This window comes from Scyliorhinus canicula, chromosome 24 (assembly GCF_902713615.1).
Source record: "Scyliorhinus canicula chromosome 24, sScyCan1.1, whole genome shotgun sequence".
Classification (NCBI taxonomy): Eukaryota; Metazoa; Chordata; class Chondrichthyes; order Carcharhiniformes; family Scyliorhinidae; genus Scyliorhinus; species Scyliorhinus canicula.
The window spans coordinates 5,483,881-5,505,972 of NC_052169.1; the positions used below are offsets into that span (position 1 = coordinate 5,483,881).

Below are 22,092 nucleotides of genomic sequence, written 5' to 3' on the forward strand. Positions count from 1 at the left end.
ATCTTAAACATAACTTGCCCCAATCACGCTGATGGGATCCACCCCCGTTACACATGGAATCCTCCCCCCCCTCCGCCCCCCACCCCCCATAGGCAGCCTGAAACATCGACTGACAAACTCCAAAAATAAGTTAAAAAAGCAGGAAAAAAACAAATCGAACCCCTCTCCCCCCCCCCCCCCCCCCCCCCACCACTTAGTGTTTAGTAGCAACAAGTTCCCGAAAGTGGACGATAAACAAACTTTACGAATTGTACAGCCCCTCCTTAGCTCAAATTCCACCTTCTCCGGGGTCAGGAAATTCCGGCAGGTGTTCCCCCCCCCCCCCCCCCCCCCCGTGCGCCCCCCCCCCCCCCCCCATCACCACGCCGAGGCACAGGGCGGCGAGGTTGACCTCCTTTCCCAGCAGGATCGGCCTCCAGGCAATCAACGAGGCGAAGGCTAAAATGTCTGCCCCCCCCCCCCCCCCCGCACCCACCTGCTATGGCGTCCTCCCACACCGCTGGCAAACACCCTCCACCCCTTCAAAGAGTCAGCTCATCCTCGCCCTCGTGAGGCGCGCCCTGCAACACAACCTTCAGCCGTGTCAGCCCCAACCTCGCGCACGAGGGTACGCCATTTACTCCCCCTCCAAAATAGCCCAATTCGCCTGGACAAAACTCCGGGCCAGAGATTTCTCCCCAACCAGTAACTTACCTTTCGAACCTGAGGAGGGGGGTGGGGGGGGGGGGGTGGGGGGTGGGGGGGGGGGGGGGGGAGGGAGGGAGAGCGGGAGAGAGAGAGAGAGAGAGAGAAGGAAGTGGCAGTGAAATGGAGATCGTTCCGACTCTGACTGAACGAGGTAAGCTATCAGCAGAGGGTTCTCTTCCGCAGCTCCGTCACCGGCTTGTGAACAAACAAAATCACTGTCTGACACACTGCTGGGGGGGGGTGGGGGGGGGTCACTGTCTGACACACTGCTGGGGGGGTCACTGTCTGACACACTGCTGGGGGGGGGTGGGTGGGCCGGTGGGGAATAAACCCCTCAAGGAATCCAACTCTTTCAAACTCAGAGACAAGATTTAAAGAGGAGTTACGGGAGCCCAATCTGTAAACAGAGATCTCCGCCTGCCTGTGGCTGTTGACTTTACTGAGTGACAGCAGTTCCTAATATTAGACCCTGCTCACCAGGCCTTCGCTTGTGCTAACAAGAGAATTTTAATATTATTTTTTCACTGGCCGGGCCAGTATTTGTTGCCCAACATTAATTGCCCTCGATCCCAGTGTCTCGCTCGGCCATTTCAGAGGGCGCAGGAGTCAACCCCATCGCCGTGGGGCCTGGAGTCACGTGTAGGCCAGACCGGGTAAGGCCGGCAGATTTCCTTCCCCATTCGGGAACCAGATGGGTTCAGATTTTAATTCATTAAAAATTTAAATTTCGCTGAGTGCCGTGGGGGGGATTTGAACCTGTGACCCCGAGCGTGTTAACCTGGGCCTCTGGATTACACGCCCCATGGAGCGTGGCCGCTCTCATAATATCTACTCGTGCACATAATGGAGTGCAGACAGGCAGCGATTGACACACAGGATGACCAGTGAGCACACAGCACAGAGCAGCCAATCACCAGACAGGACACGCCCACTACAAAGCCAGAGGGCGCTAGGTTTCCCGCTCTCTCTGGACCCAGCCACTGAGACAGTCAGAGTCCACGAGCTAGCCAGTGCAAACACCATGAAAATGAAAATCGCTTATTCTCACAAGTAGGCTTCAAATGAAGTTACTGTGAAAAGCCCCTAGTCGCCACATTCCGGCGCCTGTTCGGGGAGGCTGGTACGGGAATCGAACCGTGCTGCTGGCCTGTCTTGGTCTGCTTTCAAAGCCAGCGATTTAGCCCTGTGCTAAACCAGCCCCACCATGCAGTAGCTAGTAAGTCTGGCCAGGCTACTACTAGGTCTCCAGTCAGATCAGTATAGTGTCGACCCACAGCTGAATATGTTTATCAGTTCTATCGTTGAATAAAACAATGTTGGATCTTCTCCTGTGTTAGACGTCTGTTTCTAACTTCCCTGCATCGAGTGCACGCCACATCGAACCAACCTGCCGGACACATCAGCTGCTGTCTTCCCACAGATTCCTGACAGTGAGCACATAATCTTGGCTGACTCGCCCAGTAAAGTAAAGAGATAGTGCTGCACTGTCAGAGGGTCAGTACTGAGGGAGTGCTGCACTGTCAGAGGGTCAGTACTGAGGGAGTGCTGCACTGTCAGAGGGTCAGTACTGAGGGAGTGCTGCACTGTCAGAGGGTCAGTACTGAGGGAGTGCTGCACTGTCAGAGGGTCAGTACTGAGGGAGTGCTGCACTGTCAGAGGGTCAGTACTGAGGCAGTGCTGCACTGTCAGAGGGTCAGTACTGAGGGAGTGCTGCACTGTCAGAGGGTCAGTACTGAGGGAGTTCTGCACTGTCAGAGGGTCAGTACTGAGGGAGCGCCGCACTGTCAGAGGGTCAGGACTGAGGGAGTGCTGCACTGTCAGAGGGTCAGTACTGAGGGAGCGCTGCACTGTCAGAGGGTCAGTACTGAGGGAGTGCTGCACTGACAGAGGGTCAGTACTGAGGGAGTGCTGCACTGTCAGAGGGTCAGTACTGAGGGAGCGCCGCACTGTCAGAGGGTCAGTACTGAGGGAGTGCCGCACTGTCAGAGGGTCAGTACTGAGGGAGTGCTGCACTGTCAGAGGGTCAGTACTGAGGGAGTGCTGCACTGTCAGAGGGTCAGTACTGAGGGAGTGCTGCACTGTCAGAGGGTCAGTGCTGAGGGAGTGCCGCACTATCAGAGGGTCAGTACTGAGGGAGTCCTGCACTGTCAGAGGGTCAGTACTGAGGGAGCGCTGCACTGTCAGAGGGTCAGTACTGAGGGAGTGCTGCACTGACAGAGGGTCAGTACTGAGGGAGTGCTGCACTATCAGAGGGTCAGTACTGAGGGAGTGGTGCACTGTCAGAGGGGCAGTACTGAGGGAGTGCTGCACTGTCAGAGGGTCAGTACTGAGGGAGTGCCGCACTGTCAGAGGGTCAGTACTGAGGGAGTGGTGCACTGTCAGAGGGTCAGTACTGAGGGAGTACCGCACTGTCAGACGGTCAGTACTGAGGGAGTGCTGCACTGTCAGAGGGTCAGTACTGAGGGAGTGCCGCACTGTCAGAGGGTCAGTACTGAGGGAGTGCCGCACTGTCAGAGGGTCAGTACTGAGGGAGTGCTGCACTGTCAGAGGGTCAGTACTGAGGGAGTGCTGCACTGTCAGAGGGTCAGTACTGAGAGTGTGCCGAACGTCACGGCAGTAATGTCGCTTGCTGAATTGTGTGAATTTGGACGGCTGAGAGAAAGGCGGCTGAAAGATGAGACTCTGACTCGAAAGAAGGTGATAGACGTGTGTCGAAATGCTGAAGTTGTGAAATCTTGCGCCTGGTTTAGCACAATGGGCTAGATGGCTGGTTTGTGATGCAGAACAAGGCCAGCAGCGCGGGTTCAATTCCCGTACCAGCGAAGAATTCTGAATTCTCCCTCTGTGTACCCGAACGGGGGCCGGAATGTGGCGACGAGGGGATTTTCACAGTAACTTCATCGCAGTGTTAATGTAAGCCTACTTGTGACAATGAAGATTATTTATTTATTTATTTATGTCAGCTGGAGTACACGTCTGACACATGTATGGCACACGTATGGCAGAGCAGAGCAGGAGGTACATTATGTTGGGAGACAGGCCAAAAGAGCTGAGCATTTGCAGAGGAAGGGCAGGTTGCAAATAATGCGGAGCAGAGCTGGCCCTGGGAAAGAGGAATGATCCAGCAGCGGGAAAGTCGTGTTTTAACTGCACGAAGGAAAATCATTTTGTGCACAAGAGTCTGGCCAGTGAAAAGCAAAACAGGGACGGCCACTGGAGCGACAATAGCAGCTATGCCTGATCAAGGACAATTCAACAAGTTGGTGCAGTCAACTCTGCTGGAGACAAAATGGTTTGTGAGTGTTGCAATCATGGTCGCAGAGGGAGGGTAGCAAATGAGCAGGAAATAGCAGCCCCTCAACGGAGCATCCTTCACAGATCTGTGGGAAGCGGCTCAACCTGAGGGTCCGAAACTGAAGCCCCCGAAAGTTAGCTTGAGGCTGTGTGACGACACCGGACTCCTCCTGCGAGGATGAATTAGTCTGCTATCCCAATGCAGTGGCAAGGGTGAACAGCTGGGCTTCCAGATCCTAGATCGGGGATGCAGCGGCCTCTTGTTTCAGCTGGGAGCAGGTCTAAAGTTTGGGCTGGTGACTCTGAACATTCCAGGGCAGCACGGGGGGGGGGGGGGCGCAGTGGGTTAGCGCTGCTGCCTCACGGCGCCGAGGTCCCAGGTTCGATCCCGGCTCTGGGTCACTGTCCGTGTGGAGTTTGCCCATTCTCCCCGTGTTTGCGTGGGTTTCGCCCCCACAACCCAAAAGATGTGCAGGGTAGGTGGATTGGCCAGGCTAAATTGCCCCTTGATTGGAAAAAATGAATTGGGTACTCTAAATTTATAAAAGAAAACTCTAAACATTCCAACAGGCAAATGGCAATGAAAGACCCCCCCAGAGGGCTGGCGTGGACAAGGTGGGCCGAATGGCCTCCTTGCTGCGCTGTAACATTTCTATATTCCGATGGATCCCAGAGAGAGGGAGACAATATTCCAGTCTGATGGCCTGCCAACGCAGAGGCACAGGGCAAAGGTAAACATTCCTCAGGATAGCGTTCCCAGTCGGAGCTGAACTGGAAAAGTTGAAGGACAAGATTCTAGCTGAGTCGATACTTTTGAAACCAGAGTCTTCAGTGAACCAAGCCGTGCGAGATCTGAGGCCACGCAATGGTACCAGGAGGGACTGACGGCCCACAATTCCACAGTTGGCAACTCAAAAGCGAAAGTTGGAAAAAAATTCAACCAAATTCACCCACACATTTCCAAACAATGAGTGAAGCTATTCCATCACGGCGCTGCGCCGGTCGTGGTGAAGCTATTCCATCACGGCGCTGCGTCGGTCGTGGTGAGGGCATGTCACCAGCTTCACCGAGCACAGCACCATCAATCCCAGAGGCTCCAGCACCCGAAATGGAACGACAAGTCTCGAAGGCAACAAGGCCCAAACCAAGGCCAGAATCTGGACGAAGAACATCACCCAGATGAACAGTCAATGTCAACACGCGTGTGTTCCATTCACAGACCTGCACAGTTTGAAGACTATGTGTGCAACGCATGTGCGGAAACTGACTAGTCGAACAAACGTTGTCAATGTATCAGAACAGTGGGTGAATTACAACCATTAATGTCAGACCAAATTTGTATATTCAGATACCTAATGCAGTGATGTGGGATATGGGAAGAGACCCCTGTACATTATATTGTCTTTTGTTCTAAAGTACCTTTTCTGAACATTAGTCTTTTGAAGTGACAGTATAACTTTGTACTAGAGAAGTGCGAGGGGCAAGGTTTAGAGGAGATGTACAAGGTCAGTTTTTTTTACACAGTGGGTAGTGGATGCCTGGAACTCGCTGCCGGAGGAGGTGGTGGAAGCAGGGACGATAGTGACGTTTAAGGGGCATCTAGACAAATACATGAATAGGATGGGAATAGAGGGATACGGCCCCCGGATGTGTAGAAGATTTTAGTTTAGACGGGCAGCATGGTCAGCACAGGCTTGGAGGGCCGAAGGGCCTGTTCCTGTGCTGTACTTTTCTTTGTTCTTTGTTCTAGTGGGCAACTTGCAGTCACACAGGATCGTGAATACACATTTTGTTCACCAAAAGAATGTTTGTATCTTTTGTTCAATATGAAAGGGGGGGGGGGGGGGGGGGGGATTTGGGTTTTGAAATGTAGCCAGCCTGATTGACACCTCTTGCTTTCTGCAGTCATGTGACTAAGCCATGAGGCAGCCTCTGGTGGCTGACATTTTCCGACCCATTCAGTAAAAGCCTCTCCCAGCAAGTCACTGTAGAAATAAAGATGTCCTTCGGCTTGCAACAGTCTGGGTTGAGGGAGGGCTGTTGACCAGAGAGAATTCGCTGCCCTCTGTCCAGCTGGGGAGGATGATAATAAACTGGAGGACCAGACTGATCCTCTGGCGACATGGGTTCGAATCCCACCACAACAGCTGGCGGAACTTAAATTCAATTAATAAATCTGGGGCAGCATGGTGGCGCAGTGGGTTAGCACTGCTGCCTCACGGCGCCAAGGTCCTGGGTTCGATCCCGGCTCTGGGTCACTGTCCGTGTGGAGTTTGCACATTCTTCCCGTGTCTGCGTGGGTTTCGCCCCCACAACCCAAAGATGTGCAGGGTAGGTGGATTGGCCATGCTAAATTGCCCCTTAATTAGAAAAATGATTTGGGTACTCTAAATTTTAATTAATTAATTACTAAATCTGGAATATAATATCAGTCATGGCGAGCATGAAACGGTGATGAGATCTCCATCTGGTTCAGTAATCTCTTTGGGAAGGTGTCGTCCTTACCCAGTCTGGCCTACGTGTGACTCCAGACCCACAGCTATGTGGTTGACTCTTACTTGCCCCCTGAAATGGCCGAGCGAACCACCCTGTTCAAGGGCAATTAGGGATGGGCAACAAATGTTGACCTTGCTGGTGACGGCCATGGAAGAATGCATTTTTAACAAAGGGTGTCATTCAGACCCAGTCTTGCTGTCGGCACCTTGGTTTAAAGTGTGATCTGACAATGTAGCATTCCCCTAAACGTTTCCATCTCTAAAGCAAGCACTGTCTCGGAGGTGTGAGCACGACCTTAAGGACCGGTTGACAGCACAAGTCTCGGGACCAAGGCAGTACTGAGTTTTTAAAAAATCGTTGTCTCTTTAGTGACGAGCTACCCTGTGGACATCTTAACCAACCGAGATTGGGACGCTTTGAAACAGTCATCTGAGGCCTACCTATCCAGGCTTTCTGAGGGAGACGAGGAATCCATTGAGTGGTTTTGTCTAACCAATGGAGAACAGGTAACCAATCAACAGGTAACCAATCACCAGGTAACCAATCTTCTCCAGAGAGGAGTCGTCGAATATATTCAAGGTTGAGTGAGACGGACTTTTGATTGACAAGGGGGGGGGGGGGGGGGGCAAGGCAGGAAAGTGGAGTTAAGGCCACAATTAGATCGGCCACGCTGTTGTTGAATGGTAAAGCATGGCTGATGGGCTGAATGGCCTTAACTCCCCTGCCAGTTCTCGTGTGAGTGCCCTGCTGCCGGAGTGACACCCCATGTCTGTCCCTCCAGCTGCCGGTAACACCATCCGCTGTGACCTTCCTGCATGTCCACAAGGAGGTCTCTGAACACAGGATCCTGGCCCTTCTCCATCGACAGGATAACCAGGCAGGTCAGTAATGCCTTGCTCCACTGCCTTTCCAGCTCTCAAACTGGGAGCCGGAACGTTTGAAGTGCGCGCACGCCAGTTAAAAGAAGCAAACAAATACAAAAATAAATTGAAAGGCCAATGGGATGTTAGCTTGTATATCAATGGGAATGCAATTCCAACACCCGGATGCTTCAGTTGTACTGAGCGTCGGTCAGATCCCATCCCGGAATACTGTTGAATTCCCCTCGGGAACGGTGGGGTGAAATTATTCAAGTGCATGAGCAATTTTTTGTGTGTGTGTGTAATACCTGATGCCCACCACTAGATGCCACAAGAGAGCTACAGATATAAATTCCACTGAAGTCACATCAGTTCAGGACTTTAGCCCGGCTCGCATTAGCGGGCGTCCAGCCTTCGATATTCCTCCTCGTACTGGACACACAAATCTTTATTATATCATAGCTAACACCCCCCCCCCCCCCCCATCACTCACCTCAAGCTCCGTGTTTATCCTATGAACACATAGGAACATGAAAGAATGAAATGAAATTAAAATTGTTTATTGTCACAAGTAGGCTTCAATGAAGTTACTGTGAAAAGCCCCTAGTCGCCACATTCCGGCGCCTGTTCAGGGAGGCTGGTACGGGAATCGAACCGTGCTGCTGGCCTGCCTTGGTCTGCTTTCAAAGCCAGCGATTTAGCCCTTTGCTAAACAGCCCCTCATAGGGGCTGATTTAGCACAGTGGACTAAACATCTGGCTTGTAATACAGAACAAGGCCAGCAGCGCGGGTTCAATTCCCGTACTGGCCTCCCTGAACAGGCGCCGGAATGTGGCGACTAGGGGCTTTTCACAGTAACTTCATTGAAGCCTACTTGTGACAATAAGCGATTATCATTATTCTGCTATTTTACCTTTACACCACTATCAGGACCTTCTTTAGTCCTTAACGCTGCCACTGACACTCCCTCTGTCTCGTGCCGGACACATCTTTGTCAAATCCCCCAGCTCCCACCACTCACCGACCTCCAGTTTTGCACCCCCTGCTCCACCCCCTCTGTAACAGTATTAGACCCATCACATTCCTCCCTCTCTCTATCTCTGAAGAAGACTCACTTGGAGTTGAAACGCTAGCTCTGTTTCTCTCCCCATAGATGATGCCGGATCCGCTGATTATTCTCGGCAATTTTCTTGTTTTGATTTCAGGTTTCACAGAATTTACAGGGCAGAAGGAGAACGTTCAGCCCATCGAGTCTCCACCGGCTCTTGGAAAGAGCGCCCCACTTAATCCCACGTATCCACCCTATCCCCGTAACCCAGTAACCCCACCTAACCTTTTTGGTCACTAAGGGCAATTTAGCATGGCCAATCCACCTAACCTGCACATCTTTGGACTGTGGGAGGAAACTGGAGCACCCGGAGGAAACCCACGCACACACGGGGAGAACGTGCAGACTCCGCACAGACAGTGACCCAAGCCGGGAATCGAAACTGGGACCCCGGAGCAGTGACGCAACAGTGCTAACCACTGTGCCACCCTGCAACCTCCAGCATCCCCAGTGCTTTGTTTTAAAATTGCAGCCGCTGTTTCTCTCGATTGTCATTCCTCTTTCGTCCTGAGCTCTGACATCCTGCCCCACGCCCTTACCTCTTTCCTCCTCCTCCCCCCTTCAACATATCCTCCCCCGCAGTCAAACTTCCCCAACTGTGTATCTCCTCCGCTCCCTCCCTCACTCTCTGTACAGGTTACCGAGCCATCAGCTTCTATCCTAACCCACCCCTCTACTGTACCCCCCCACCCCCACCCCCCACCCTGAAAACTCCCCCACACCCTGCCCCCCTGTCCAGCCCTTCGCCCAACTGAGAAAGTGTTTTTAAGCGTTTGACGCAATGCACAATTATTACCAGCAGATGGTGGCAGAGGGCTGTGCAGAAACAATCAGACCCACGAAGACAGTGGTCAGGTCCAGGGATAGGGGTTCTGCAGTTTCCCTCTTTAATCCCCTCGCTCTCCCAGAGTTGCTGCTCTGGGCTGATATTAAAGAAAGCCTATTCAGCCACCCTTCTAGACCATCCAAATTCCTGTCCAACTGTTTAATAAATGGGGGTCTTGGCTTCACTAAACTTTGCTGCAGTTATTGCAAAAATCCATTCCTTTTTTAAAATAAATTCAAAAGTACCCAATTCATTTTTTCCAATTAAGGGGCAATTTAACGTGGCCAATCCACCTACCCTGCACATCTTTGGGTTGTGGGGGCGAAACCCACGCAAACACGGGGAGAATGTGCAAACTCCACACGGACAGTGACCCAGGGCCAGGATTCGAACCTGGGACCTCGGCGCCGTGAGGCTGCAGTGCTAACCACTGCGCCACCGTACCGCCCTGCAGAAATTCATTCCTGTTTGGGCCCAGCATTTATTGGCCATCCTTAATTACCCCTTGAGAAGGTGGTGGTGAGCTGCCTTCCTGAACCGCTGCAGTCCGTTTGGTGTAGGTACACCCACTGTGCTGTTAGGGAGGGAGTTCCAGGATTTTGCCCCAGTGACAGTGAAGGAGCAGCCGATATATTCCCAAGTCAGGGTGGTGAATGACCTGTAGAGGAACCTCCAGGTGGTGGGGTTCCCAGGTATCTGCTGCTCTTGTCCTTCTAGATGGTAGCGGTCGTGGGTTTTGGAAGGTGCTGCCTAAGGAGCCTTGGTGAGTTGCTGCAGTGCATCTTGTAGATGGTACACACGGCTGTCGTTGTGCGTCGGTATAGAGGGTTTGAATGTTTGCGGAAGGGGTGCCAATCAAGCGGGGCTGCTTTGTCCTGGATGGTGTTGAGCTTCTTGAGTGTTGTTGCAGCTTCACCCATGGTGAAAAATATTCCAACCGTGGAGAATATTCTGTCACACTCGTATTCATCACCTGTCCCACAACCACTTCCTCTGCCTCGCTCCCTACACGTCTCTCCCAGCTCCCACCAATCACTGACCTCCTGTTCTGCTCCACTCCTTCTATAACATTCCTCCCATCCAATGTGAAACACAACCAGAGAGTTGGACCTTCCCAAGTCCCAAGGGCCTGAAGATGATGGGCTGGAGTGTGAGAGACCCCAAGGGGCGGGGAGGCTGTTTAGTCGACAGTCAGGCACCGTTCAATCGGGGAATACATTTTTTGGCTTTCTATATGGTGCGAGACGCAGTACGCCACGAGGATGGAGGTGCAGCAAAGTGCTGGAGCGTGGGAGGCGAGTTATGTGGTGAAATCTCCAGGAATACGTTTAATCGCAATTGGCGACCTTATCCGGGGCCCGGCTGATTGGTTCTGTCACTGAATATTTCTTCCATATTTCCCGTTTTCCTAGTGGTCGCTCTGTATCTGGGTGGAAGGTGGTGGTCGTTGGCCGATACCCTCAGGACCTCCAACAGTGCCAGGCGGGAGCTGGTACAGGTGAACCTCGCGCTGGGCGCATGCTTTATGGAGGCTAAGGGGGGGGGGGGGGGGGGGGGAGGAGGTGTCGAGGACTCGTGTCCAGTCAATGGCTCACAGTATGGCTGGGATCAGTGCTGCGCTCTGTGTTGTGGTCCGTTCAGGCAGACACCCCCCCCCCCCCAGTCATTAGGACCCCTCAGCAAGTCAGGCCAGTTTCCTCCTTCTTCACGGTGACTCCTGCTGGATTCTGGAGCTTTAGCTGTGGAGAGGGTGATGCCACCAGAGTCAAATAGCATGCCCATGCCCAAAGGATGGGCAGGCACCAAGCTGCCACTGTCAATAGGCTACAAGAGGGCACTCAGAACCCAGATGCGCACATTCTGACGAGCGGTGGATTTGAAGGATATTCCATATCAGCCAGAACACATCCCAAACACGGGCACCCCCCAAACAGCGTGTGAGGGCGACTGGGAAATACTCAACACGGGATTGAGAAGGTGCAGTTTGTATTGAGCACAGACACTGAGATTAGATCCAGTTTCTATTGAGCAGACACTGAGATTAGATCCAGTTTGTATTGTGAACACTGATATTAGATCCAGTTTGTAATGAGCACAGACACTGAGATTAGATCCAGTTTGTATTGTGAACACTGAGATTAGATCCAGTTTGTATTGAGCACAGACACTGAGATTAGATCCAGTTTGTATTGAGCACAGACACTGAGATTAGATCCAGTTTGTATTGAGCACGGACACTGAGATTAGATCCAGTTTGTATTGAGTACAGACACTGAGATTAGATCCAGTTTGTATTGAGCATAGACACTGAGATTAGATCCAGTTTGTATTGAGCACGGACACTGAGATTAGATCCAGTTTGTATTGCGAACACTGAGATTAGATCCAGTTTGTATTGAGTACAGACACTGAGATTAGATCCAGTTTGTATTCAGCACACACTGAGATTAGATCCAGTTTGTATTGAGTACAGACACTGAGATTAGATCCAGTTTGTATTGCGAACACTGAGATTAGATCCAGTTTGTATTGAGCACAGACACTGAGATTAGATTCAGTTTGTATTGAGTACAGACACTGAGATTAGATCCAGTTTGTATTGCGAACACTGAGATTAGATCCAGTTTGTATTGAGTACAGACACTGAGATTAGATCCAGTTTGTATTCAGCACAGACACTGAGATTAGATCCAGTTTGTATTGTGAACACTGAGATTAGATCCAGTTTGTATTGAGCACAGACACTGAGATTAGATCCAGTTTGTATTGAGCACAGACACTGAGATTAGATCCAGTTTGTATTGAGTACAGACACTGAGATTAGATCCAGTTTGTATTGAGTACAGACACTGAGATTAGATCCAGTTTGTATTGAGTACAGACACTGAGATTAGATCCAGTTTGTATTGAGCACAGACACTGAGATTAGATCCAGTTTGTATTGAGCACGGACACTGAGATTAGATCCAGTTTGTATTGAGCACAGACACTGAGATTAGATCCAGTTTGTATTGAGCACAGACACTGAGATTAGATCCAGTTTGTATTGAGCACGGACACTGAGATTAGATCCAGTTTGTATTGCGAACACTGAGATTAGATCCAGTTTGTATTGAGTACAGACACTGAGATTAGATCCAGTTTGTATTGAATACAGACACTGAGATTAGATCCAGTTTGTATTGAGTACAGACACTGAGATTAGATCCAGTTTGTATTGAGCACAGACACTGAGATTAGATCCAGTTTGTATTGAGTACAGACACTGAGATTAGATCCAGTTTGTATTGAGTACAGACACTGAGATTAGATCCAGTTTGTATTGAGTACAGACACTGAGATTAGATCCAGTTTGTATTGTGAACACTGAGATTAGATCCAGTTTGTATTGAGTACAGACACTGAGATTAGATCCAGTTTGTATTGAGTACAGACACTGAGATTAGATCCAGTTTGTATTGAGTACAGACACTGAGATTAGATCCAGTTTGTATTGAGTACAGACACTGAGATTAGATCCAGTTTGTATTGAGCACAGACAGACTCTTTTGTGGATGGTTTCAGGTACAATCAGTCGCAGAGCAGATTGTGCTTTACCTGCTGAATCGGATCATCTATCGGAAAAGGGAATTTCTCCCGGGAAACCCTCTGTTTCTTCATCATTCAGCAAACCAGTTTGCAAAGGTTTTTTGGAAGGATGGTGAGGCAGTGGGATTTTACACTGTGCAGCAGAAAGGTAACTAATCATTTCACCCAGTAACGGGGCTGTCTTCATATCCCGGTCAACTCCAGTCAAACTGCTCCTTACCCTGTTAACCCGATTCCCTAACCCAGCAACCAAAACACCTTTAAATCAGAAACGAATGCACGTACTAATAACCTTTAGACCAGGAGTTAACTCAACAACTAATACCTCTAGGTCATTAGATAACTCATTAACTAGCTTCTCTAGATTCTAACTTAACGCATTGATTAGCACTACTAAATCATGAGTTAATTCAATAACTAACAGCTCTAGATAATGAATTAGTTCATTGACTAATGCCTCTAGGTGATGAATTAACCCATTAACTCACAGCTCTATCTTATGTGTTAACCCATTAACTAATGCCTATAGGTCATGAGATAGAATCATAGAATCCCTGCAGTACAGTAGAATGCCATTCGGCCCTTTGGGTCATCACCAACTCTTCGAAAGAGCACCCTACCAATGGCCAATCCACCTAACCTGCACATCCTTGGACTGTGGGAGGAAACTGGAGCACCCGGAGGAAACCCACGCAGACACGGGGAGAGCGTGCAGACTCCGCACAGACAGTGACCCAAGCCGGAATCGAACCTGGGACCCTGGCCCAGTGAGGCAGCAGTGAATCCAGCCTGTCTAATCCTGTCAGAAATTTGTACGTTTCTATGAGATCCCGTCCCACTCTTCTAAACTCCAATGAATATAATCCTCACTGACTTAGTCTCTCCTCATGTGACAGTCCCGCCATCCCAGGAATCAGCCTGGTAAACCTTCGCTGCCCTCCCTCCATAGCAACAACATCCTTCCTCAGAGAAGGGCACCAAAACTGCCCACAATACTCCAGGTGTGACCTCACCAATCGACATTCCTGTGGCTGATCCCACAGGACATTCCGAGGAATTGTCCAGGTTGTAATCGGAATAACTTGCTGGTTCTGCTCTGACATGAGGTGACTGGGATTTCCAAACAAATGTAGACGAGATAACTGCGGGATGGTCCAAGTTCGGCCAAGCTAATCGTGCGTCAGTCTTTATTGCAAAGCGGTTTGGAGTATACGTTTGGTCAGACCACACCGTTTTTGTTTGCTCGAGACCAACATTCATTCTCTATCCCAAATTTCGCTGGAACTGAGGGGCTCATTAGGACCATTTCAGAGTCACAATGCTATGGATCTGGAGTCCCGTGTTGGCCAGCCCAGGTAGGAATGACAAATTTCCTTCCCTACAAGACATTGGTGAACCAGTTGGGTTTTTACTACAATCGACAATCATCATTAGACCTTTAATTCCAGTTACATTCTTTCCAGTAACCGTTGTGCCACCATACCACCCATTAACCAACAGATATAGCTGTTAACCCATTAGCTAATGGGTCCAGGTCATGAGCTCCATATCAAGAGTTAACTCAATAACCTCAACCGCCATAATGTCCTGCAGGGTAGCATGGTGGTTAGCATAAATGCTTCACAGCTCCAGGGTCCCAGGTTCGATTCCTGGCTGGGTCACTGTCTGTGTGGAGTCTGCACGTCCTCCCCCTGTGTGCGTGGGTTTCCTCCGGGTGCTCCGGTTTCCTCCCACAGTCCAAAGATGTGCGGGTTAGGTGGATTGGCCATGCTAAATTGCCCGTAGTGTTCTAATAAAAGTAAGGTTGGGGGGGGGTTGTTGGGTTACGGGTATAGGGTGGATACGTGGGTTTGAGTAGGGTGATCATGGCTCGGCACAACATTGAGGGCCGACGGGCCTGTTCTGTGCTGTACTGTTCTATGTTCTAATGTGATGTAGTTATGGGTCTATAAGCAGACTGGGTGCTTCAACATCACAGATACTTGGAGAGAACCTCACAGGCTTTGGCCACCCATTGTGGATACGAGGTCTCAATCCCACAGCATCATTGATGCTTTCCCAACGTACCCCCATCACTGCTTCCAGGGGGCGGTGGAGGGGGGCTACTGATTCTTCTGGAGCCCCCCCCCCCCCCCCCCCCCCCCCGAGATGTGTTTTGTGTTGATGAGAGGTGGTGGGATTATCTCTGCTTGCCTTGATCCAGGTAGCTTGTGCACTGACCACACCAGCCAGTGTTACCAGCTCCCCGTGTTGGACACTGTGTTTGTCAGGCGGACTCACCAACGACAGGGCATCGCGTTGAAGATCCTGCAGGACTTCTGCTGCACCTTCTGTGAAGATGAGGCTGTGGGGATCAGCAGACCCATTTCTGCAGCCATGTATAAAGGTACCAGACAGTAAACCGGTGCACGTCCTCATTCGGCGAGCTGGGCAATATTTGTTTTGAATTGAGCAGCGAAGGTCAGGTTTAATCTGAGCCTGGGCAGCACGGTGGCACAGTGGTTAGCATTGCTGCCTACAGCGCTGAGGACCCGGGTTCGAATCCCGGCTCTGGGTCACTGTCCGTGTGGAGTTTGCACATTCTCCCCGTGTCTGCGTGGGTTTCGCCCCGTAGAGGTGACACTACCACAAGGGGGCATTAACAACCCATATAAAAGGACAGGGCACACATGCTCTTCCTCTTTCCACAGGCGACACTTAGAGAGTAGGACAGGGGCAGATCAGAAGCATCACACCCACCGCATGGCTTAGAGCAGACTGGTTAGTTAGACTGAGTTACTATGGCAACATTAGCAGGAGAGTCGAACTCATAGAGAACTGTGCTGATGGTTCAATAAATTACATTGAACTTACTTCAAAGCCTGGAGTATCTTTTGGTCAAAGCTGCATCGAGTTGCAGCCTGTGTTATCCCAGAGTACATAACACATCATGACCCATACTTTCTGAAAGATGACCTGTGAACAATCCGGTCAGGCGGCTGAGTCAGGGTGTGGATTATCTTGCGTTATAGGGGCCAGGAACATTCTTGGGGCCAACGTCCTCCCATCAGTCTTGAACTCTCTGATCTCCCTCCCGCGGGCGAGGGTGTAGTGAGGCTGGTGCTGGGCTGGAGTCGACCCGACAGCGATTCTCTGGATAAAGATACGGAGTGGGCTGGGGGAGCGGCCAGGGGTTGTGATACTGGGAGGAGGGGGGGGGGGGGGGGACCTCTATCTGTGGGGTTAGTGCGGAGGGTGGATAGAGGAAGGTTGGGGAGGAGGACGAGTTGCAAAGTAACATTTTCTGTTCCAGTTTGTTCCAAGTATTTGCCGTCACGGCCCCGGGATCAGGATTGTCTCTGGGAAGTGGAGGCACCGGGAGACTGGAGCCAAAGGGTCAACGTGTGGCTGCAAATCCAAATGGGAGATGTTCCCTCAGTCAGTGAGTTCCTATTTATCATGCTTCATGTGTACCCCAGGCCCCAGACCATGGAAGTGTCGAGGAACAGGACAGTCTGTGCACATAATAATGTTGGGGATGTTAACGTACAGGCCAGTGTTATTGGCCCAATGGGTAACACTCTTATCGCTGAGTCAGAAGGCCATGGGTTCAAAGGTCACTCCAGAGACTTGAGTACAAGATCATAGAATTTACAGTGCAGAAGGAGGCCATTCGGCCCATCGAGTCTGCACCAGCTCTTGGAAAGAGCACCCTACCCAAGGTCAACACCTCCACCCTATTCCCATAACCCAGTAACCCCACCTAACACTAAGGGCAATTTTGGACACTAAGGGCAATTTATCACGGCCAATCCACCTAACCTGCACATCTTTGTACTGTGGGAGGAAACCGGAGCACCCGGAGGAAACCCACACAGACACGGGGAGGATGTGCAGACTCCGCACAGTGACCCAAGCCGGAATCGAACCTGGGACCCTGGAGCTGTGAAGCATTTGTGCTATCCACAATGCTCAATTTAGATCTAGGCCTTCGCTCCCAGTGCAGTACTGAGGGAGCGCTGCACAGTCAGTGAGGCTGTTTTACAGCTCTGAGATTAAACTGAGGCCCCAGTACCTGATGACTAATATTGGTTAATCTGCCAGATGTCTCTTCACTCAGCAATATCCAGGTCATTATCACAATGCTGCCTTTGGGATCTTGCTGTGTGCAAATCATCATAGAATCCCTGCAGTGCAGAAGGAGGCCATTCGGCCCATCGGGTCTGCACCGACCCTTGGGAAGAGCATCCTACCATGGCCCCATTCCCCCTACCACTCCCCCACCTCATCCCCGTAACCCTACCCAGTGTTTGGGCATCGAGGGGCGATTTAGCAAGGCCAATCCACCTGTCCTGCACATCTTTGGACTGTGGGAGGAAACCGGAGCACCCGGAGGAAACCCACGCAGACACGGGGGAGAAAGTGCAGACTCCGCACCGACAGTGACCCAAGGCAGGAATTGAACCGGGACCCTGGCGCTGTGAAGCAGCAGTGCTAACCATTGTGCACCGTGCCGCACTCCCTCTTTGCAATACAGCGTGGACCCTTCAAAAGTACTTTATTGCCTGTGAAGTAACTTCACCAGCGACCTTAAAGTGATGACTTCTGGTTGGTAAACGATGTTTTAGCAAATATTCCCGTGACGTTTTGTGCTGTAAGGAAAACAATCCCAACTTCTCTGCTCCAGGTCTCTGAAATCCCTTCAGGAGAACGTGAGGATGTGGAACCCGCTCCCTCAGGCAATGGTTGGGCAGATCGGACGGATACATTTCCGGGGAAGCCGAGCAGGGAGAAGAGAATAAATGGGTTAACCACGATAGATTTTTAGGGCGGCACGGTGGCGCAGTGGTTAGCACTGCTGCCTCACGGCGCCGAGGTTCGATCCCGGCTCTGGGTCACTGTCCGTGTGGAGTTTGCACGTTCTCCCACGTGTCTGCGTGGGTCTCGCCCCCACAACCCAAGATGTGCAGGGTAGGTGGGTGAAAAATGTCCCGGATTTCACTTTCACACTGGCTAGCCAGAGGCTGTCTTGGGGAGCGACTGACCTGTTTAAATTAAGTAGCAGTGAAGGAAATGCAGCAAATACTGTCTGGGTGGCACATTCAGATGCAGCGATCCTTCACCGTGCTGCCTGGACTCAGCCCGATAGCTCAGTCTCCAGACACCTTTTTCAAAATGTTGTATCAGCCCCGGACACTAGGTCCCTCCCCCCCCGGGATGGAGTTTGCAGCGAATCGGTCCTCCCGCCAACTGTGAGAGCAGACGCACCACGTGTCACACATCTTTAGCCCTCAACGGGCTAAATTGTCTGCTCGATGGTCGGCGGCCGACTCCCACGTGCGCCCGTCGACCGGAATGTCGCGTGAGTGCATGACGATCTTGGGACGCATGCCGAAAGTCCTCTCGCGCGGATTTGTGCACTTCTAGGTCGGGCGGCGTCCGTTTTTCGGGGGGCGCTCCATTCTCCGCCCAAGCGGGCGATGAAGGGTCCAATTTTTTCTTTTTCCCCCATGCACTTTGAACCCATTGGTTTATTCAGTATGGTTTGTCCAGTTGGGTGGTTGGAGAGGGGAAGTCCAAGCAGAGTGGGGATCCCCAGTAATGGGCCCCAATCCTGTTGTAAAGCTGCCGTTGTCTTTGTTTAAACTGTGTTTCAGACTCCGCGGGAGGCGGGAACTCCTCGCTTCACAGCCCAGGTGAAGAGAGGAGCCAAGGATCAACAGACGGAGACATAATCGGACAATCACCTCGGGCCAACGCCTGCGATCCACACCCTGAGGTAGACAGAGCGTCGCAAACGTCACCACTCACAGCGCAAACAGCCAAAACCTTCCACAAAGTCTACCAACTAGAAGATCAATAAGAAGATACAAAATAGGAGCAGGCGTAGCCCATTCTGCCCCTCGAGCCTACTCCGCCAGTCACTAAGATCGCGGCGGATCTGATTCGGCCTGAACACCACTTTCCTGCCCCGTCCTCCGTAATCCCTCAACTCTCTTCAAAGATCAGGCGAACTCAGCCTTGAATATATTCAATGACCCGGCCTCTACTGACCAGAGAATTCCAAACAAGCCGACGAGGGAAGAAATTCCTCCTCATCTCTGTCTTACATGAGAGACCTCTTTATTTATGGAACTGTTCTCCCTAGTTCCCCCCCCCCCCCCCCCCCCCCACACACACACACACACACACACACAGTATCCCAGCAGATGCACGCGAGAGCCCCCAGGATCCCCTCCGAGCCACTTGTCATCCTGACTTGGAAATGTATCGGCCGCTCCTTCTCTGTCGTTGGGTCAAAATCCTGGAATCCCCTCCCTAACAGCACTGTGGGTGTACCTACTCCAAGGAGGCAGCTCAACACCACCCTCTCGAGGGCAATAAGGGATGGGCGATAAAGTCTGGTCCAGCCAGCCAGCGACGCCCATGTTCCCAGAACGAGGGTTTATTTAAAGTTCAGAATTTGCTGATACCGGATGTAAAAAGGGAAATTTGATCCACCATTTGCCACCTTTTCAACACAAACAGTGGCCGGAATTCTCCGACCCCCCCCCCCCCCCATTGCCGGGCCGGAGAATTGGCGAGGCGCTGCACGAATCGCACCACGCCGCCTCAACGTAATTCTCGGCAATGCTTGTGGGGCGGTCCGTCTATGGGGGCGGCCTCAGTAGTGGCCTGGCCCGCAATCGGGGCCCCCCGATCGGCGGGCTGGCCTCTCTGCCCCCCCCCCCCCCCGGCCTCCTTTCCTCCGCACCGGCCCCCAGTAGCCCTGCGCCATTTGGTGTCAGGGCTGCCGCGGGGTAGGCGGCCCCTGTGCATGCGCCAGTTGGCGCCGGCTCAACTGCGCACACGCGGACCCCGCGGCACCGGGTTCAGGCCGGGATCGGCAGCTGGGGCAGCGGAGGCCGCTCCAGCGCCATCCTAGCCCCCTGTGGGCGGCAGAATGGGGTCCCAGAACGGGCGCTGACGCCGGAGTAGAACACTCCCGTTTTTACTCCGCCGCCGGCAATTAGCCGCCCGCTGGGAGAATCCCGCCCAGTATCTTTGTATTTTTATGTGGTAACTGATACTGAAAAGCAGAATTTATTTTTGGTTAGAGGAGTGTTATTTTTTTCCAATTAAGGGGCAATTTAGAGTGGCCAATCCACCTACCCTGCACATAGAACATAGAACAGTACAGCACAGAACAGGCCCTTCAGCCCTCAATGTTGTGCCGAGCCATGATCACCCCACTCAAACCCACGTATCCACCCTGTACCCGTAACCCAACAACCCCCCCCATTAACCTTACTTTTTTTTTAGGACACTACGGGCAATTTAGCACGGCCAATCCACCTAACCCGCACATCTTTGGACTGTGGGAGGAAACCGGAGCACCCGGAGGAACCCCACGCACACAGGGGGAGGACGTGCAGACTCCACACAGACAGTGACCCAGCCGGGAATCGAACCGGGGACCCTGGAGCTGTGAAGCATTTATGCTAACCACCATGCTACCCTGCTGCCTGGGTAGCATCTTTTTGGGTTGTGGGGGTGAGACCCACGCAGACACGGGGAGAATGTGCAAACTCCACACGGGCAGTGACCCAGAGCCGGGATCGAGCCCGGGTCCGCGGCGCTGTGAGGCAGCAGTGCTAACCACTGCGCCACCGTGCTGCCCGGTTAGCGGAGTATTTGACAGGTGCAGGAACCACATATAAGAATCTTCAATCCAATGTAACTGAGATAGCCACACCTGCCACTTCCCCCATTTAGAGAGTGCTCTAAGGGCCCAACTCCTCAGCATAGATTTGGCAGAATCCAGCTTTACACATGGGGGGGTGGGGGGTTCCTGCGGGAATATAGTCAACTCAAACTGAGTACGGAAATAAACAGAACCTTAAAATGTGCTTCAAGAAGGAGGAAAGGATGAAACAGCAAGTATAAAGAAAATACCTCACTGTGCTTGTTGTGAATTTATCTCAGGTTATTCTGGAACCTTCTGAAGCGATCGGAGGACTGGCGAGCGACAGTCAGGCACTGACAGGTCAGAGTTCAGGAGAATCGAACATGATTGAGGGGAAGAAAGAGGAAGCTCGGAGTGAGGCAGACACAGCGACAGGCAGGAGAAGACGCGACACAGGCCTTCTGGAAGCTTCCAATTTAAAACAAGTGAAGTTGACAGCCCCGCCTCTTTGTGACTGAAGAAGATTCACATTTCAACCAGACACTTCAATCCTCCAGTCACATATCGATGCATTCTGTCTAATCTTTGAGACAAACACTGGTCTATATTGACTTGCTTTCCACTTCCTCTCAGATAAGAACGTCCATCCTTTAAGTCACCTCCTGGGGAACCCAAACACGGAAGTGATTTGAAGAAACCGGGACAGACCTGCATTTATATGACATCTTTTGCCACCTCTCAAAATGTTTCACAGACAATGAAATACTATTAAAGGGATGTTTAACGCAGGCGTTATGTATTCGACCTTCACATCTACTTCAGAAATTGCAATTTAGCAAAATCCACACACACACACACACACACTGGTCAAATGCCACTTATGAATAAAGTTAACACTCAGCGGCTTAGAGATTCATGCACCAAGCCCTTGAGGGAGAAGCTTTCAGAAGTCAGTCTGGGAAACACACCTCCTTTCCTCAGAACCCACAGCAGAGAACTCTAAAACTGAAACTAAAAACAACAGAGAGAGGGCAGGGCTGAAAACGAAACTAAAAAACAGATCCAGCCCCCCTCCCCCACGAGTGACATCACAGCCTGCCTAGCTGTTAACCCCTTAATCGCATCTTTTGCAGACATATAGGGCGTGACCTACTGGCCATATCTCGCCCGCCGGTAAATCACGAGTGAAGCCTCCTTTAGGCTTCCCGACAGCCCCGAGGCCTCGTAGGATCTAACCAAGTCCCACAATGGACGGGAACAGGCTGCCCTCGTGTAAGTAGGCCTTAAACCTGAAGGGAATTAGGCTGTGGGTTTGGACACTCCTTGATTTTGGGAAATAAATAAGGCCTTTTTCATAACTGACGGCTCCAATTTGGGACAGCTTCAGCACCTGTTCATTTTCAGAGACCCATGGATCAGATCCCGAGTGGGCTACGTGGTGGGCAGTGTCACCTCGATGGGATTTTAATTACAGGTCCAAATGGTGAGGGACATGGAAGGAATTGGGAATCTACTCTGCCACATCTGCAGAATCACAACCTTCGGGTCAAGAAAGAAAAGTGTGAATTGTTCAGTTCTTCTAGCAACT

At 51.4% G+C, this 22,092-nt stretch overlaps 2 protein-coding genes across 6 annotated transcripts in view; one reads left to right on the top strand and one right to left on the bottom strand.

Annotated features, from left to right (window-relative positions):
* pgpep1l (pyroglutamyl-peptidase I like) overlaps positions 1 to 22,092 on the bottom strand; it is a 42,430-nt gene that overhangs the window by 15,095 nt on the left and 5,243 nt on the right. For 2 of the 3 annotated variants that reach the window (XM_038784454.1, XM_038784452.1), the window contains exon 1: positions 694 to 704. The exons of the other annotated variant lie outside the window; for it this stretch is intronic. The gene's annotated coding sequence lies outside the window, so the exon portion shown is untranslated. Of the gene's footprint in view, positions 1 to 693; positions 705 to 22,092 lie in introns of those variants that run through there. 3 annotated transcript variants of the gene reach the window in all.
* On the top strand, positions 776 to 21,295 carry fam169b (family with sequence similarity 169 member B). 3 transcript variants are annotated; one of them, XM_038784448.1, is made up of 9 exons: positions 776 to 838; positions 6,847 to 6,998; positions 7,259 to 7,358; positions 10,684 to 10,769; positions 12,836 to 13,007; positions 15,063 to 15,245; positions 16,152 to 16,280; positions 18,496 to 18,617; positions 20,804 to 21,295. In XM_038784448.1, exons 1-9 carry the CDS (start codon positions 808 to 810, stop codon positions 21,020 to 21,022), a joined length of 1,194 nt encoding a protein of 397 aa, XP_038640376.1. In that variant the 5' UTR covers positions 776 to 807; the 3' UTR covers positions 21,023 to 21,295. The 3 variants fall into 3 exon arrangements, with proteins under 3 accessions (XP_038640376.1, XP_038640377.1, XP_038640379.1); XM_038784449.1 differs by having other exon boundaries at positions 6,847 to 6,983; XM_038784451.1 differs by lacking the exon at positions 15,063 to 15,245.

What these genes read in the sequence shown, in the direction of transcription:
- fam169b (XM_038784448.1), top strand. Translation starts at nt 808, where the DNA reads ATGGAGATCGTTCCGACTCTGACTGAACGAG. An exon ending in AACAGGTAACCAATCAACAG is followed by an intron (nt 6,999 to 7,258) that starts GTAACCAATCAC and finishes CTGTCCCTCCAG; the next exon opens with CTGCCGGTAACACCATCCGC. An exon ending in TTACACTGTGCAGCAGAAAG is followed by an intron (nt 13,008 to 15,062) that starts GTAACTAATCAT and finishes GCCTTGATCCAG; the next exon opens with GTAGCTTGTGCACTGACCAC.